Raw genomic sequence first — 18,997 nt, 5'->3', positions numbered from 1 at the left:
ATTTATTTTGGCTGGAAAAGCAGATGATCTTATTTGATACAGCGTTTAGTCAGTAGCCTTTTGGTTGTAGAGCTGTTGATAGTGTAATGTAGAGCTGTTGATAGTGTAATGTAAAATGTGCAATATTTTTCCGTGTATACGACCCCCCAAAGTATAAAACAACCCCCTAATTTTGACCCTTGACGGAGGTCGAGGAGCAGTTAATGGGCAACTCCCCTTCCATTTCCGTCTCCTACTGCCTCCAGCTCACATCACCGCCTTGTCCCCTGCCCTAAGGAGACAATCGCTGGAGGAGATGATCTGGTGGCCGTGGCAGCGCTCATTTGCCTCTGCCTCCTGCTGAGCCCTGTCAGTCCCACTGGAGGAAGTGATGGGGTGGGCGGGGGAGGCAGCAGCAAGAGGTGCCTGAGCGCGTGTGATTGCTCCTTCACTTCCGTCTCTGCCTCCTGCTGCCTCGGCCACCGGAGGGGACAAGCCGTGAGCTCTGGAAGAGGCAATTGAGCAGCAGTGGCAGCAAGAGGCGCCCCAGTGCACGTGCGACTGCCTCCTTCCATGTACAAAACAACCCTCAATTTTTCCTCTGATTAGTTTAGGAAAAAGTATCATTTTATACACGGAAAAATATGGTATATATTATAGAAAGTACGATTTATAATATAACATTGGCTGAAATCATCAACCATAACAGTTTTTTTTTAAAAAACTCCAATCTTCTCCTAAGACCCTAAAGCTTCCTTGAGATCCTTTTCATCATGGGGAAACTGTTGGACATTGTGGGATGGGGTGGGGTGGGAAGTCTTGAATGTCCAAAAATCACCACTGTGAGGATGATTTCAAAAATTAAAGACGTCTGCCTCACCTCACGCCTCCAATACTGCCTCAGTGATAAAAGGGTCTCAAGGGAGCCTTGGAGACATCAGGGAATGGGGTGGGAGAGGTATTTGGAATCGTTAATTTCTGAAAAGCCACCACAGTTGATGGCATTATAAGCCTTACGCAGCATAGGTTACCCTACTGGATTTCAGCCAATGTCTCATGAAAAGCAGACCATCCATAAGCAACATGTTCCATAACCACAGCATTGTATTATTGCTCCTTGTCCCCAGCCCTTATTCAACAAACAAAGGTATCTGGAGAATCAAAAACATTTTACAGTCACACTGTTGTCTAGTTAAATGTGTTTAATTTTTATTTGTACATAATTGTCTTTGGTATCTGAAAAGTACAACAATCTAGTCTTTAAAAACTGTTTTCAAAAATATGTGTACATGAATACTGTAAGGGAAAGAAGAAATAAAAGATATACAGAATTACCTATTACCTAAACAGAAGTTTTTCATTTAGAAATATACAAAAGTTTGAGTTTTTTTGTTTTGTCAACAGTGAACAAGATAATTCTTCTTTAAATGACAGTGCTGAAAGACTTCTTTCAACCTTGATGGCTGAACTACACAGTCCAGCTTCATACATTTCCCATTCAGTTGTACATGTGACTCCCTCCTTTTGGCACCGAAGAGAGTTCAGGAATATGCGTTTTATTAAATACCAAAATATAAACATCTGTTCTATATACATGGGCAATCTGATCTTGTACATTTGCTTTAATTGCAACTGGGTAAAGTGGAATGTGTAACATAGTTAGTGCAACTTCTGGAACCTGATAAGAGACACAACTTTGAATGTAACTATATGGTCAAATATTGTGGGATTTGCTCCGCTTATAAAATGGGTGGATTCAAAGTATTTTTAATTGATTGTATTATGTAAAGGCTAATTCAAATTGGTCCAGCACTTTTTGCTCTCAAAGCAGCTTTTTCTCTCTGCTGCTGGGGGCTTCTATTTCTTCAAGCCGGAATGAGTTGAATGGGTTTTTCCCCATGTGGTTAGCTGTAATATGTTCTTGTAAAGACGGGTGTCTCTCTGTAGATAGTGTCTTGGTGATGTGAGTAGTTGTGTGGGGGGGGGGAAGCAAAAGCAAAGCACCATAGTTTTAATGCAGGAGATCAGGTGCTAGTCCTAAATCCTGTCAGACCATGTAAGAAGGCCCTTTTATTGTGAAACAAAAGCTTAGTGTTGTTAATTATTTAACTGACAGGTCTGAAGGTGTCATTTAAATCCCCTTCCCCTTCCCATCTGTTACTCTTTTCCCTTACTTTCAAGTAGCACAAGGATCCAAACCATCCCATGATCCACACTCTATTTTTGTCATTTGTGCCATCAGATAGAGTGCTGACAGAAATTTCCAAAGAACTAATCATGGTGAAAGCAGAATGGCAAGGAGAATGGGGTGATTTCCTCCTCGGCCCACAGAGTCATATCACTCACTTTTCCCCTTGGTCCCCAAGACACCCTCCCAAAGACTACTGGATTGCAGCTTTGATCTCCTAAAACAGTGATTCTTAACCTTGGGTTACTCAGGTGTTTTTGGACTGCAACTCCCAGAAGCCTTTACCACCAGCTGTGCTGGCTGGGGTTTCTGGGAGTTGCAGTTCAAAAACACCTGACTAACCCAATGTTAAGAACCACTGTCCTAAAAGATTCCCTTAAACAGAAATCCACTGATAATAGGACTTAGCAACAGCTACCTCCAGCGACATGCTTCCCAGCTAGCATGACTGTTGGAGATGACAGTGGCTTTAGTCCAGCATATTTTTAACGCTCCAACTTGGGAAAGGCAGATCTATTGATTTAAAGTGTGTTTTAATACTTTGGTCTCAAATCTGTTATGTTGTAATCTGAAATAAACTCATGCAAACTATTCTGCTGGACACAGGATTGTGCTTGTGATTGCCAATAGCACGCCTGTGTGGTTGACCTAGTGCAAACATGCATAACTGCCTCTACATTCTTATTTTGTGAATTAATTTCCCTTTCTGATCCCACACCTCTTCTTAGCTTTGCCTGGTTCTGCCAGTGTTCCTGGATTTAGCATACAGTAATTCTACTGATGCAGCTTTTATTTGAACAGAGATCTGTTGTACACCAAGCCACCGTCCAACATTTAAAAAGCAAAGCAGCCTTGCCAGAAAAAAGGGCAAAAAGTTCCTCTTTTCTATTGCCTTCCTTTTCTTTCTTTTCCTTCTCCAACTTTTCCTCTCTCTTGCTCCTGTTGCTCCCCTCCTCTTCCTCCACAGCTTTTACATGTGCACATGTACATGTGTAAAAGTACTATAAGTTCTGGCCTACCTAATAAAAGTTTTATACCTTTGGTATCACACGTTCTTTTGATATGATTTCCCACAAAGTGCTTATGAAAACAGTAAGAAAATTGCTCAAACAAGAGCAAATATGTCACCCCAAATGTTTAATCTGATACATTTGTTCTTACTGCCAGCTTGCAGGCACTTATGAAGGCAAAGTGTGTGAGCAAAGAAGAATCTGTCATGTCCGTCACTGTTGGCATCTTCGTGTCAGAGGTCACAGGCTGCACATCTAACGAAACACGGTTGCTATTGAAACAGCCACTCCAAGTGGCGATGAGTAGGCATTGGCTAAACCCTGGAGGCCAAGGATCAGATAACGACAGCCTTTTTGCAGTGCTTTGCCTACATTCTGAAAGAAAAATGGACAAACACCATTAAAAAATGGAAACCACTCAGCAAAATTATTTCATTTTGTTGCTTCTCTCCTACTGGATGGCTGGGTGCCATCAAGGCTATCCTGATTTTGGATGTGGCATCCTGGGAATTCCCAGATTCTTCAGAGAATATTTTTTTTCCTTCCAGCACTGTTTTTTAAATTTATTTTACCCTGAATGGTCAGCTGTGAGGACTTGCATGTTTTCATTTCAGTCCCTGACTGTAATATTATCTACAAGGCTTGAAAAATGCACTCGTCCACTCATCTGTGAAGAGTGAAAAATGCTGCTGGACGAGTCACAGCTCCCTCCCAGCCTGCCTCCTTCCCCTCCGACTGTCTGTCTGTCTGTCTGTCTGTCTCTCTCTCTAATCCTGCAGTCCTCCCCTTCCCCCTCCCATTGCAAAAGAAAACTGCCCTCTTCTTGTGAGAAGAGCGTTTGACATATAACTCTGTAGGAGAATGTAGACTAGTCCCATGCTGGAGAATATAGAGATTCCCTGCTCCCAATTTCAACCAAACAAAGACACATCCTGGGGTGAGAGGGAACAATGGCTTCTTAAGAGGCTGGGCACTTTTGCTTTCAGTTTTATTTTTGCTGGAGACGTTCAAAAGAAAGGCATTCAAAATGCAAGCTTCATGATCTTGCAGGCATGCAGGTAATAAAACAACGCAAGTCTGAGGGTATAAATCAGCGATTCCCAATAAACTGCAAGGCTATAGTCTGGTCATGCTGACTGTTGAAAGTTTTGACTGACTGGTGAGAAATTCAAAATTTTTTGAGCCCTCATTATTCCTGCACTTTATGAGTTTTGCAATTACAGTGGTGCCTCGCATTACGATGTTAATTTGTTCCAGTGAAATCGCTGTAGAACTAAAACGTATTGCGAAATTAAAAAGCCCATAGAAACGCATTAAAACCCGATTAATGCATTCCTATGGGCTTGAAACTCACCGTCCAGCGAAGATCCTCCATAGCGCGGCCATTTTCGCTGCCTGTGTAGCGAGGAATCCGTCCCAGAAAAGAGCGGGGAGCCATTTTTTTTACCCGGTGGCCATTTTGAAACCGCCAATCAGCTGTTTTAAAATCGTCGTTTTGCGAGAATCGGTTCCCAAAGCAGGGAACCGATCATCGAAAAGCGAAATTCCCCCACTGAAACCATCGTAAAGCGATCGCTTTTGCAATCGCAAAAAGTTCGTTGTAATGCAGTTTCATCGTTAAACGGGGCACCCCTCTTGTGACGCACCACTGTACTTTGTCTTTATTTATTAATTTTAGTTGATCCTCTTCTTGAGCCAAAAAAATGCTCTTTTCCCCCTCCTTTTCCCTTCCGAGGCTTGCCGAAGGCTGGAGGAAGAGGCGGGAACTTTAAAATTGCTTTCAGTCAAGCCTCTCCAAACGCCGATCGCTGAGCAGAGGGACCCGCGCGAGTCCTCCCATGCTGCAAGGTAAGCCCCGGGGGACCCCCAAAGCCAGGGAGTGCGGTTTCGGGGCACCCCCGCCAGGGTTCTGATGGCTTCTCCTGCACCATCAGAGCCCTGGCGGGGGTGCCCCGAAACCACCCGCACCCACTTTAGAGCACTTTGCAGGCTTTTTCTGCCTTTTCAGGAAAAGCCTCCAAAGTGCTCTAAAGCGGGCGTGGGTGGTTTCGGGGCACCCCCGCCAGGGTTCTGATGGCTTCTCCTGCACGATCAGAGCCCTGGTGGTGGTGCCCCGAAACCACCCGGCCGGCTTTAGAGCACTTTGCAGGCTTTTTCTGCACCATCAGAGGACTAGTGGGGGGACCTCCAAAGCTTGTGATTGCGGGGAGGGGACCCCCCGCCATTCCTCCCATGGTGCTTCTCCAGCTCCCTAACCCTTAAGTTCCTTTTTTTTAAAAAAAATTCCCCTAGGAACGCATTAATTAATTTTCAATGCATTCCTATGGGAAATTTGGTTTCGCAAGACGATGTTTTTGCAAGACGGCGATTTCTATGGAACGGATTAACATCGTCTTGTGAGGCACCACTGTAGTAGAATCTGGATCTCCTTGGTTCCACGCGAACACTAATTATTACGCAACACTGGCAATGTAACAGTTGAAGAGTCAAACTCAGATTTGAGAGCCTGAGGTCAAAATCCACCCTCCAGTAAATCACTTCTGAGCATTTTTTTAAATCCAGAAAACACTGTAAATGGTCACCATAAGTCGGAACCCACTTGGTGGCATGTACTTATTAGCCAGGCAGCTAATAAGTACACAATCCGTTCTAGGTCACAGGTTTATTGTGAGAATAATATGGAGTGGGATGAAGCTCTTGTATGCTACTTGAAAAGAGAAGCCAATATACATATAGACAATCAACAGGGTCTACAAGATAACAATACCATATGGATTTCATCTTCTTGTGACTTTGGATGTGACTTAAAATGGTCAAAGGTAATGTTTACTTTATTCATACTAGCCTTAGGGAGAAAAAGGAGTTGAAAACAACAACCTGTGGATGATGAAAACAGACATTCCAGCCATTCCAATGTGATTCATTATTTAACACATCAAACAGCCCCAGCACTGGCTCATGCAAGGATGCTGTACTAGCACTGCAAATATTCTAAACTGGAGGAGTATATGCACTTGAAATGAAAATCTCAGGAATCCAAGTCATTTCCTTTAGTCTGGGGAGGGTTGACTTTGCAAGAGGTTATGCAATGTCAATGTCTGCCTTGCTTGGCCACAGAACCATGGCCATTGTATGCCTAGGAAGAAATCACTTGTTGATCCTTCAGCAAGTCTGTGAAGGGATTATAAGAACAGGTTTGGTATGTTTTCCTTGGAGAAGATATGACTAACTAGTAATATGACAGCTCCCTTCAAGAACATGCAGTGTACCACCCTTGTTGAACCTGTTACATTTTAGAATGCAACATTTTAAATGACATTTTTGTAAGCAGATGACTTAACTAAATATAAATACAGAATTTTAAAAATAGCCACCTTCAAATATTTGAAGTGTTGTAAAACTATGGGTTGTTCGGAAATAAACAGATGTGCCTCAGCACCTGATTGTCCTGATATGCAGCTTGCATGGTGGACAAGAATCCCATTAGGACAAAATATGAAGAGAAAGACTGGTTTCCTTATAAGCAAAGGTTTCAGACAAGGGTGCATTTTATCCCCTTATCTGTTCAATCTCTATCCATTGTATGGAAATCCAGACTCGATTCAGATGAAGAATGAGTGGAATTTGGCAGAAGAAACATTAGTAATTTAAGATACGCACATATGAAACCATCTAACTGGCAGAAAGCAGCAATGACTTGGGACAAGTTTTAGTGAAAGTGAAATAAGAAAGTGCCAAAGCAGGATTGCACTTCAATGCTAAGAAGGCAAAAATCATGACTAAAGAAGAACAACACAGGTTTAATGTTGACAATGAAGAAACTGAAATAGTTTGATTCTGTATACCCTGTTTCAATCCAAACAGAGACTGCAGCCAAGAAATCAAAAGAGGACTGATAATAGGAAAGGTAGCAATGAAAGAATTAGAAATGATAGCCAAATGTAAGGATGTGTCACTGGAGATCAAAATAATCTGCACTTTTGTATTTCTGATCATCATATATAGGTATGTAAGCTGGACAGTAAAGAAAGATGATTGAGGGGGGAATGATTCATTTGAAATGTGGTGTTGGAAGAGAGCTTTGCAAATATCCTGTAAATGCCAGGAACACAAATAAGTGGGTCCTGGATCAAATCAACCTTGAACCATCTCAGGAGGCAAAAATGTTGAAACTGAGGCTGTTCTACTTAGGACGCCGCATGAGAAGGCACAGTTCCTGGAAAAGACAATAATGCTGAGAAAGGTGGAAGGCAGCAGGTAAGACGAAGACCAAATATGCGATGGATTGACTCCTTAAAGTAGACATCCCCAACCCCTGGTCCGCAGCATGGTGCTGGTCCATGGCCTGAGCCGAGACAGACTGCCCCCCACCCCTGCACGCACTCCCCCCACACAGCCCCTTTGTGCATGCACGTGCATGCCTGCACCCACGTGAGCACTCCCCCACCCTTTTGTGCATGTGTGTGAGTGCCCCCGAGTGCTGCACTGCCCTTCACATATGCACACAAGCCCACATGAGTGGCACCCTTCGCACATGCGTAGAAGCACGCACACACCTGCACAAGCATCCTCCTGTTCCTTTGTGCATGCACCCACATGCCTGCTCCTTTACGCATGCGCACGAGTGCAGGGGTGCCCCGCCTTCCCTAACCAGTTCACAGGATTAAAAAGGTTGGGGACCCCATTTTAAAGCAGGGGTCCCTAACCCCCAGTCCATGGCCCAGTGCTGGTCCGTGGGCTTCCTTGAACTGGGCTGCAGACACTGATCTCCACCCTCCTATGCCCACCGGTGAACGCAACACGCCCACCTGTGAGCGCAGGGGTGCCCCCAACCCCCTCCACATACAGAGCCAGCATCCCCCAACTGGTCCGCAGTCCGAAAAAGGTTGGGTACCGCTGCCTTAAAGGACCCACAGTGTTGAGTTTACAAGATCTGAGCAGGGCAGTTAAAGACAGAACATTTTGGAGATTGCTCATGTATAGGGTCACCATAAGTCAGAGGCAAGTTGACAGCACATAACGACGACAATGTAGAAGATTAAGCAAACATGTCTTCTGCTCTCCGGAGGGAAGGATCTAAACAAATGGATTAAAATTACAAGAAAAGATATTTTGACCATTTATTAGGGAGAGCTTTCAAAGCTAACAGCTGTACAACAGCAGAATGCACTTCTTTGGAGGTTTTCAAACAGATTGGACAACTATCTGTGAAGGATATTCTAGCTGTGAATTTCCTGCATCTGTTGCAGATTGGACTTGATCCTTTCTTTGAGATCCCTTCTGTTCTACAATTCAAGGACTCAATGACCACAATTACACAATGACCACCTTTATAACTATACCTTTATGGCCTTGCTGGCTAGATGGAGAGATCATGGAGTTATCTCTTGATGGATGATTTAGGCAGAGGTTGACGTAGACACCCATCAGTTTCAGATATTCTATTCTGGATTTACTGCATCAGACACGTAGCTGGAGTGCCTAGCCAGTAAGGCCACCAACTCTGTGTTATAACTCTTGTGTATAGACAAAATTTAACATAATCCTGCAGGTTCACTAGAAAAAAAATCAAAAGTCACAAAAGGCTAACAGATTGAGTAGGACCAATTAATATGCCAAAAGAGAATTATTGGTCAGAAACCTTTAGGAGATTTAAGCTAGCATAAATGCAACCATATAAATCAAAGTGGTAAAACTACTACTAATTAACAATTTACCACTTGCATTCTTTCTCATGTACCAAAGCAGGTGACAGCTCATTAATTAATAGCAATTCACTGCCATGATTTATGCAATTAGAATTACATAAATTCCCAATAGGATTGTGGTCACTGATTTAAAACATCTCTCTTTCTCTCGCTCCCTGCTTGCTGTATCAAAGATAGAGCTACAACAATATAAGGACACAAAACCGTGAGCAAGCTTTTGAGTTCTCTAGAACTCTTTAGGCCAGAGACATATGAAACAGAGAAGTATGAGGCCTGAAAGCTAGCACACTCTAAAAAAAATGACATGGATCATGAAAAGGGCAAGCAAAAAAGAGGAATAATGTACAGTATTAAGTGCTTGAGGAAAAACTATGTTAATAGATGGTTGTAAACAGCTGATGTACTTTAGGGTAAATCATTCCTTCACAAGCTGAATCAGCAAATATGCACAATTTCATCTTGTTCTGAAGAAACTTCATAGCATTAAAAACTCTACACTTAAAAGGAATTATCCTCACGTCCTTCACTACATGACCTCAAGAAAATGCCTTTACCTCTTTGTCTCATCTTGGCAGCGACTGTGCTTCTGCTAGAACAATAGAGCCCTGATTTCCACAAGAAGCCCTGTACTCTCCCAGACAAATAAACAATGTAACTGGTTTCCCTGGTTTTATTTCCTGTGGGCAATGTAGTACTATTTTTGAGAGGCTGGATGTAAATATTTTTCTGAGAGTTGTAGGAAAGAGCAAGAATAACAGTTCATGGTTATGAAATACAAAGTTTTGGTTTGGTTGATATGACTGCTGCATGTTAGACTTTGACTATCATGTTACCTGATAGTACTTTCTGGAGAGAACAAGGGAAAGGCTGTGTTGTCCCCAAGATTACACAATCATAAGAACAGGTGCCACCAATATGCAGATGACACCCAACCCTATCTCTCATTTCCATCTAAATCCAAGGAAGCTGTTTCAGCTCCAGATCAGTGTCTGGTGTCAGTGATGGACTGGAGGGCAAATAAACTGAAAATTAATCCAGATAAGACAGAGGTGCTCCTGGTCAGTCGAAAACCAGATCAAGGAATAAGGATGCTGGATGGGGTTACACTCCCTCTGAAAACACGTATGTGCAGCTTGGGGTGCTCCTAGATTTGTCTCTGAGACTGGATGCCCATGTTTTAGCAGTGGCCAGGAATGCATTTGCACAGTTAAAACTAGGATGACAGCTGTGCCTGTTTCTCGAGAATTCTGATTTGGCCATGGTGACACATGCCCTAGTTACATCTTAGCTGGATTACTGTAGTATGTTCTACATGGGGCTCCCCCTGGAAAGTGTTCAGAAACTTCAGAGGGTTGAAAATGCCGCAGTGTTATATGTTCCCTGTAACTAACTGGAGCTGGTTACAGGGAACATATAACACTCCTGTTACAACAGCTCCACTGGCCACTGATCCATTTCCAGGCACAATTCAAAGTGCTGGTTTTAACCTATAAAGCCCTAAACGACCTGGGTTCAAGCTATCTAAAAGACGGCATCTCCCTCTATGAGCCTGCCTGGGCTTTAAGATCGTTGGGGGAGGCCTTTCTCTCAGTCCTGCCACCTTTACAAGTGCATTTGGTGGGGACATGGGAGAGGGACTTCTCTTCTGCTGCTCCCAGACTCTGGAATTTCCTCCCATGGGAAGCCAGATTGGCCCCATTTTTGCTGTCCTTCTGCAAGCAGGCAAATACCTTTCTCTTCAGGCAGTCCTTCTCTCAGTGTCTGGATGCTTTTTTTAAAGGGACTGTTTTTGAGTTTTTAATGTCTTCTTAGAATTGTTTTTATCTACTACAGTACTTTAAATATATCTGTTTATTTATAAAGTTATAATAATGTAGTATTTCTTAGCTTTTAATACTGTCTTAATACAGTAAATCATCTTGGGTCCTCCTGAGGAGAAAGGCGGAGTATAAATATTTTTAATAAATAGGTGGGACACAGGGCTTTAATGACAATAAGAATTCAATTCAATGGCATCGTGTATAGTCCAGAAAGAAGAAGTTACTTTCTGGTAGCTTTAGAAGTAAACCAACAATAAAGCCCCAATGGTGATACATTCTCTACATTAGGAACAGAGAACATGTGGACATCTCAGTGTTGTTGAACTGCCACTCCCATCATATAACACCACTGGCTATGCTGGCTAGAGACGGAAGCTGCAGTTCAAAAACACATGGATAGTCACATATTCACCACTCTGTGGGGAATGTTATTTTCTCTGTTCCTCTGTTGTCAGTCGCAGGGGAGGGGGAGTATAAAACAAACCTCAGACTTCTTGCTAATTGGGAATATTGTCAAAATAAGGATGCCGTGAAATGCAGAACAAAGAGATGTGAAGCATCTGTCATATGGATAAAACCCTAAAGACTTTTTCAGACTGAAATGACAGCTCTCTCTTTTGATCTGTTTGAATATCAGCTGCTCATAGGACCAGTTTCTTCTAAACAGAAAAGAAAGAAATGTGTGTGTGCATAGGGAGGGAGAGAATCCAGGCTGCTGCTTTGTCAGATATAACTATTTGGTTTCCCCACCCCTAAAAATATTTCTGTTTGTGCTGCAACAGCAGCATTCTGTTTGGTGGATTACTGCAAACAACATAAAACAAAACAAAAACCCTCATGCAGCTCTTCATAAACCAATCTCTGTTGTTCTTCTGGAATTATTTAAACATTACTGTTTGCATTTACAGGATGTTTTACTTTGTTTTATAAGCAAATAAATAAATAAATAAATAATCAAATAGATAAACAAATAAGCAAGCAAGCAAGCAAACAAGCAAGTAAGTAATAGATTCTCCAATTCCTGCCTTCTAGGAGCTGACAATCTAAACTGATGATGGGGAAATTAAAGAGTGTTTTTGGGTGCATGTGTGTGAGTGAGGGCAAAGGGATAATAGTGCTGCAAAAAGCAAATGTGACCACTTTGTAAACACAAATCAGGAGTAAAAGTTTTACCTTAAGGATGGTTTTGAAAGACAGCGAAGTGACACTATGCTTAATATATCATCAGAGCTGAGAACACAAAGGTAAACGAAATATCTTTGCTGACAGATAAAACTTGGAATTTAGTTGAATGAACAGTGAGTGCAAACTATGCAATAACAGTCAAAACAGAGATAGCCATTTCTCTTCTGACTGTTATTGAAAAGCTGTGGTGAAGCTTTCTTAAGATTAAAATGTAATATGCAACAAAAATTTAGTGTTGTATTTGAGAAGGCATATTGCACAGTGCCATACATTCTGGGTTCTACTGTATAACAAGGAATTGTGGACTTTGACACAAGCAACATAAAGCACCCGAAATGTGGATTTTTATTTTATTTTATTTTTTTGCAAGACACTAAAAATTTATTGGATTGTGAAAGTAACAATGAAGATGTTCAAAAATGAGTCAATAAAGACCAAAAGATCATAAAATACATAAAATGCAAAAGTTACAATACTTTGGCCACATAGTAAGACACCAAAAGCAGTGACTGTGTCGCAAGTATTCATCCAAGGTAAAATAAATAAGCAAAGAGGTGTAGAAAGGATAAGAACTTTGCTGGCTGAAGAATTTGGGAGGCTGGCTTGGACACAACCCAACATCACTGTTGAGATCGGCTGTATCCAAAATCCAGACAGCCATGCTAACATCCAATCTCCAGTTCTTCTTTATTCATTAGATTCATAATCAGCCTTTTCCCAAAAGTAGGACTTGGACATTTTTCAGGTACTGTATTTTCCCTTTTACATTTTAAAGAACATTGCAGTCCACCAACTTGAGAGTGCCCTCTATATTAATTATAAAAAGAAGTGAGTAGTAATACAGTGGGTTAAGAACATTTTGACTTAAGAACCACTCTCATAGGAAAATATTGACTTGACTTACATACTTAGATTTGAGTTAAGAACTGAAAAAAAACCACGTGGGTGGCAGGGAAAGTGCAAAATTTGAACTTTCAGTTAACGGTTGGCCAGTGAAAAGGGTGCATGTCTGCTTCCTCACTCCTCCCAGCATTTAGAGAGTGGATTGGGAGTCTTCAGACTGCCTGGTACTGCCTGGACTGTATTTTCCCTGCCTTCCCTGAACCTTTCTTGACCTAAGAAAAAAAGAAACAAAATATCCCCCTCTAGTGGTCGAAGGCAGAATAGCAGCTTCCCATTAGTTTCTATGGACAGAAAAGAGCAGATACGGATAAAATGGTTTTCAATGCATTCCTATGGGAGATGCAGATTTGACCTGAGAACTTTTTGACTTGAGAACCGCCTTCCAATACGGATTAAGTTCTCAAGTCAAGACCCCACTGTAACTGTGATAGCTTCTTTGGTGACATGGGGTGAGGACCTCCTTGAGTGTTTCCAGATCAATGTTGAAGAGAGAGATAAAGAACCAAACATTTTATAATGGAATCTTGAAGAAGGAAGGAAGAAGGATCTGATGAGCCTTTTTAAACCTTTACATTGGCAGAGATCCTAAAACGAACTGGAAAATATAAAGCCAAGACACAAATGTGTGTGAAGTAACATAAAAGATTTTAACTAGAGCAACTCAACAAATTATAGCAGTTTTTAACTGAGTCAGCACTTCCAATATGTTTTCCTTATTTTCTATTCTCACAAGCATACAGTTTTTTCAGATATTGAACTAAGCTTGAACACTGTGACTTGCAGAAAAACTGTTTGAATATAGTTGGTCTCAGTTCAGTTATTTTTATAACAAGCTGTCATGCATGATATCCTTTATATGCTCTCTAACCGATCCTCAGAGGCAACTTGCAAAGGACAGCTACTCATATTTTTCAGGCAAGGAATGGGGCTGAGAAAAAATTGCCTTTCTCCCAGTTACCCAGTTAAGACACAGAGCTTAGAAAAAATGTTTTTTAAAAGGAATTGTTACTCATCACTTTTGAAAAGTGGATTCACTGAAATTTTAAAAAGCAACTAGCTGAGGTATTTGTTACATTGCTCCATGCTTTCCATTGCTTTTTAGCTTCTTTTTGGAAAAAGAAATCCATCTAAACCAGACAGAAAATAGCCTAAAAGGCTACCTCAAATGTCTCAAAACATTTTTTACTTCCCAGAAGTAACAATTAGTAAATGTAACTTATTACATGAAGGAAAATAATGATGTTACCAGTTGTTACATTACTTTCAAGAGAAACACTCTCCATCCACACCAATTATCTCAGTTATTACAGTTGAAGCATTACTTGCAACAAATTACTTTCACATTCTGTGAATAAAAGAGATTACATCCCAAATCAATCAATCAATCAATCAATCAATCAGTCAGTCAGTCAGTCAGTCAGTCAGTCAGTCAATCAGATCTTCCAAGATACTGGTGGGCAGATTTCATATTTCTGGTATCTGCTTTGCTTTTTCCTAGAAACTGAAGCACCACCTACTAGATTTTGATATCAAAGACTTTGAATTAAGGAATTAAAGAATTCCAAGCCAATTAATTTGTTTTGAGCAAATTCCAAAAAGAGCTCACATTTCTTCAAAACAACAGTTGATTACCTCTTGTCTTCCTCATTTCAGCACTATAATACCAGGTGGCATGTGTGCTATTTACTGGTATAATTAAAATGTTTGGAGCCATATCTTTGTTGATCCTAGAGATTTACCAGTATGGTCACTCCTAGCCATGCTGTCTCTGGAATTCTGGGGGTTGCAGTCCAAAAAGGTAACTTTTCCCACCCCAGATTTTAATGCCGCTTTAGTTTAAGTCTGCCTTATATATACAGTATACCTTTCAGGTATACTGTAGATGTTATGTTTGTTAGTTCAACATCAATCAAAATGGAGACCACAGCTAGAAAACAAAAGGTTGAAACTTGGAAGGGCAGCTGTGAAAGAAGCTAGAGTTCTTACTTTTAAGGAGTTCCTTAAATGTAAGAATTCCTGGGCTTTATGCATCACACTTCTCACACACACTATGATATTCCCAATTATTCTGTACAAATGTGAAAGCTGGTCAATGAAAAGCCAACAAGAATAAAATCATTTCATTTGAAATGTGGTTTTGGAGCAGAACTTTACTGAAACTATGAACTACCAGAAAGACAAACAAATGGGTTCTAAATCAAAATAAACCTGAATTGCTTCTAGAAGCTAAAAATTACTGAATTGAGGCTATCACACCTTGGATATATCATGAGAAAGCAAAGACACACTGGAGAAGACAGTAATGTTAGGAAAGAGAAATGTAACAGAAAAAGAAGACTAAAATTAGATGGATTGACTCTATAAATGAAACCACAACCTTTAGCCTGCAAGATATAAGTAGGACTGTTAATGATAGGATCTTTTGGAGGTTTTTAATCCACAGGGTTGCCCTAAGCTGGAAGTGACTTGAGGGCATATAACAACAATATTTCTTGAGACATTTGACCATAGTTTTATACTTAGTGAGCATACTCAAGACCAGTAGGCATCCATGTGTTCCTTTCTCTCCATTCAACTGGTGTAGTTCATGTCATACTGTATCTCTAATTTCTTTCAACTTTCTTTATCTGTAACAAAGAAGTTCTTATCTTGCTCCCCTTTCTAGCCCTATCCAAAATGCTAGATCTCATTTATAATCCCTTAAATGGCTGGAACCATAAGATCTATACAACCGTCAGACACTCTGTTTCATACCCTTTCACCCACGGAAGTTAGGGAGATTGTGATCAAAGACAGTGCCTTTTCAGTATTAGGACATATAATAATGGACTCAATTGCAGGAAGCCAGATTTAGGCTGAATATTAGGAAAAAAAATAACTTCGGGAATAAAAAAAATAACTGTTAGAGCAGTACAACAATGGAACCAATTACCTCCGGAGGTGGTAAGTGTTCCTACACTGGAGGCATTCAAGAGAAAATTCTATCTGTCAGATCTGCTTTGATTTGGATTCTTCCACTAAGCAGGGGGTTGGACTTGATGACCTTATAGGCCCCTTCCAATTATTCTATGATTCTATCTAGTTTATGGAAATCCCTTAGTTGTAGCATAGTAAGATCTCTCTGCTACCATTATTTATTTTATCTTATTTTAATAGATATATATTTTAGAAATTGTTTAGTCCTTTAACATCCTCCTAATATGTTATGATTATTTGAAAGGTAGGAATTTCAATGTAAACACAGAAACATTTTCAATCCACTTTCGTAACAGCAAGCAAGACAAGGAACTTGAAATACTTAATGCAGATGTGGAATATCATGTAATCATTTTTTTAAAAAAATCTGTAGTATGTAATGGCATGGGGGAGAAGTAATGCATACACCCTGTTCATCTCCACAACCCATTCATTTGCCTTAAAACTAAAAAAACACAAAAATACTTTCCACCAAATTCCCTGTAATCTTACATAACTGGAGCAAGATGCATATTTAATCATCAGTTCCAGGAAATAAAAAGTTCTTCCCTTCCTTCTCAAACAACTTTTTGAAAATACACAACTGCATTGCTCCAGGCTACCGCCAAGTGATAATGGGTTGCTTCATCTCACCATTTTGGGGTGGACCGCCTTCTCTCCTCCTCCAGTCAAAGTAGTTTACGGGGCTTCATATAACCATATCAGGAACCAAACTGTGGCCAACCTGAGATCTCAGTGGGCAAGGGAATTGCTTGCCGCTATCCTCAAGTGCTGTTTTCGTTCACAGCAGCAGGACGATGCATGCAAAAGATGCAAATATACCATTATGCTGCTCCCTCTATTCCAAATTTCTGCAGATACCCTTGCGATGACATGTGAATATGCTGGCTGAGATTGCAATTCAGAAAAGATCAATGCACTGCCCCAACAGGCGTCCGAATAGAAACGTTCACACAAACATATCCCCGACATGCAATATAACAGGAAAACTTAACATTCCCTTCCATATCGGGTCCCTGCCCTCGAATGCGATTTCATCTCTTAACAACTGCAATACAAATCATACAGGAGCGTGGAGCCGTTTTGCCATTTTCGTGGTTCAACTAACCAATTAATAATCTGTCCCCATCCCCTCTCATTCTCTTTCAAAGCAGTTTAAAAAAAGTTTAGTTTTAGCTCATGGGAGAAGAGTTTGCATATCCACCATCTGATTGATCGCCCCATCCCACTTAGGCAGCCAGATCGGGGAGGCTGCAAAGTTCAAACCTACCACAAAGTTTGGCCCTATTTCAAGGCTCAAGCGAGGGCGAACCCTGAGTAACGGGGTCATAAATATGAGCAAGTCCCGGGGATGGGGAGGGAGGAGATGAGAGGCTCAGAGGCGCAGCACGGGGGGGGGGGAGTTTTTATTTGGACTACAACTCCCTAAATACCCCAGCGCTGCAGTCCAAAAAGGGATTCGGGGAGCTGCAGTCCAGTTTAAAAAAAAAAAAAAGCTCTCCCAAGCTCCGCTCAGGACTGTGCCCGCTCCCTGGATCGCTCGTCCAAGGCGCGATCTCCCCACGCCAGAGGGCCCCCCCCCGGCCTCTTCCCCGCCGTCCTCGGCTGCCTCCCCGCTGCCCTCCATACCTTGCCGTATTTCTTGAGCTTCCTCTTGCGCTTTTTGCCCTTACGCGCCTCTTCCCCGGCCGGCGCCTTCTCCCCACTCCAGCCTAGAGGTTCATATTTCTCCGAGAGGATGGCAAAGGAGACTTTCTTCGAGGCGCAGGCGGCCCCGTCCTCAGGCTGGGGACTGGCCGAGCGCCGCGGATTCCCGCCCTCGCCTGCCTCCTCCTCCTCCTCCTGCTGCGGCTGCTTTTCTTCCTTCTCGAGGATGGCGAGTTTATCCTCCACGGGTCCTCGACGACGCCGTGAGTATTTGGCCTTCAGCTTCTCCCCGACGGTCATGGCGCGCCGAGGTCCTCCTGAGGAGAATCAGGTCGACCCTGGGAAGGCGAGGAAGATACCTTTGCGCCTTTTCCTTCCCTGGAGAACGGCAGGCGACGACGAGCAGCTCGCCGGGCCCTGACGTGAGGGAAGCAACAGGTGGAGCTACAAGGGACACGTCCACGTCGGCTGTTGGCGCAGCAACAGCCGCGGTTCCCCGACCGGGAAGCCGCCTGCTTCCCCTCAGAAAGGGGGCGAGCGGAGAGGGCGGGAGGAAAGGCGGCCCTCCTCCTCCCTTCGGGCCGCCGTCGCGTCGCGGGCCTCCTTCAAAAGTTCAACGTCCACTGCCCTGCGGGACACTGTTGACAGTGCAGACCAAGGGAGGCTGTTTCCTGTGGCGCCGAAAAGTCCCAGCACTTCAGCACGCACACACACCCACACCCAAACTGGGAAAATAAAATCAGAGCTTGGAAACGTTTCTTTTCTGGACTATAATTCTGGCCCCGCGGGAATTCTGGGAGTGGTAGTCTGAAAAAAGGAACGTTTCCAAACGGTGCTAAGGACGTGGGTTTGTGAGAAGCAGCGATAACAGTCTAAGAAGGGCTTTCTCTGTACCAGTGGTAGGAAAATAACAAGCTACACCTTGGCCTCAGTGTGCCCTTGACCTAAATCCCTCTCTATTTAAAAACCATTGGATCCAGTTTTCTCACCATGTTCCTATTCTGAGACTGGGGGGATACCGTTTATTGGACCCCTAAAATTGTTTAATTTTTAGTAGTCCAATAAAAAGTATTACTCGCTCTTGTATTTGTGTAATCTTGGGGACCCCAGGGTCTTCTCCTTGTTCTATTTTATTAATGCAATCCAACAGATCATGAAAGCAGGTCCGGCCCTATGTAACAAAAAACAGCAGAGTCTTCTGGCCACTTACAGATAGGTTTTTACTGGGCATAAACTTTTGTGCGGGGTAGCCCATTTCTTCAAATGTGTAGTCATTGAAAGGCCACAGAAGCTTATGCCAAATAAAATTTGTTAGTTTTTAAATTGGCACAAGACTGTTGCAGAAAAAAAACAGGATAGGGCAGCCCCCCCCCCTTGAAAACACTGCTAATTATTTAGTTTGTATTTTTTATGCCAAAGGTAGGGGAAGGCCCTTGCACAGTGTTCTGTATTATGTGACAATATAGGCTAATTGATTATTGGGTGCTGATTTGGCAGAGGGCATCATTTGCTGCTCCATTTTCAGGCAACAGAATTACTTCAGTTGGCTCTAACATAAGGCATGCTTAACAAAGTAACATG

At 42.2% G+C, this 18,997-nt stretch overlaps 1 protein-coding gene across 2 annotated transcripts; it reads right to left on the bottom strand.

The window, feature by feature from the left end:
• Positions 1-1,163: 1,163 nt before the first annotated feature.
• C1H1orf115 (chromosome 1 C1orf115 homolog) lies at positions 1,164-17,859 on the bottom strand. 2 transcript variants are annotated; one of them, XM_020786616.3, is made up of 2 exons: positions 17,399-17,859; positions 1,164-3,552 (listed from the first exon to the last, which is right to left on the bottom strand). In XM_020786616.3, exons 1-2 carry the CDS (start codon positions 17,714-17,716, stop codon positions 3,433-3,435), a joined length of 438 nt encoding a protein of 145 aa, XP_020642275.3. In that variant the 5' UTR covers positions 17,717-17,859; the 3' UTR covers positions 1,164-3,432. The 2 variants fall into 2 exon arrangements, with proteins under 2 accessions (XP_020642275.3, XP_072846631.2); XM_072990530.2 differs by lacking the exon at positions 1,164-3,552 and adding an exon at positions 16,143-16,540.
• Positions 17,860-18,997: the final 1,138 nt, after the last annotated feature.

The sequence above is a fragment of the Pogona vitticeps genome, chromosome 1 (genome assembly GCF_051106095.1).
Source record: "Pogona vitticeps strain Pit_001003342236 chromosome 1, PviZW2.1, whole genome shotgun sequence".
NCBI classification, from domain to species: domain Eukaryota; kingdom Metazoa; phylum Chordata; class Lepidosauria; order Squamata; family Agamidae; genus Pogona; species Pogona vitticeps.
Note: the sequence above shows the minus strand (reverse complement) of the source record. Positions and strands in the feature narration are given on the sequence as shown.

Bases quoted from the DNA above. Each gene is read 5' to 3' on its own strand.
- C1H1orf115 (XM_020786616.3), bottom strand. From the start codon at position 17,716: ATGACCGTCGGGGAGAAGCTGAAGGCCAAATACTCACGGCGTCGTCGA. The intron at 3,553-17,398 runs GTATGGAGGGCA...TTTTTCTTTCAG, and splicing joins AGCTCAAGAAATACGGCAAG to AATGTAGGCAAAGCACTGCA.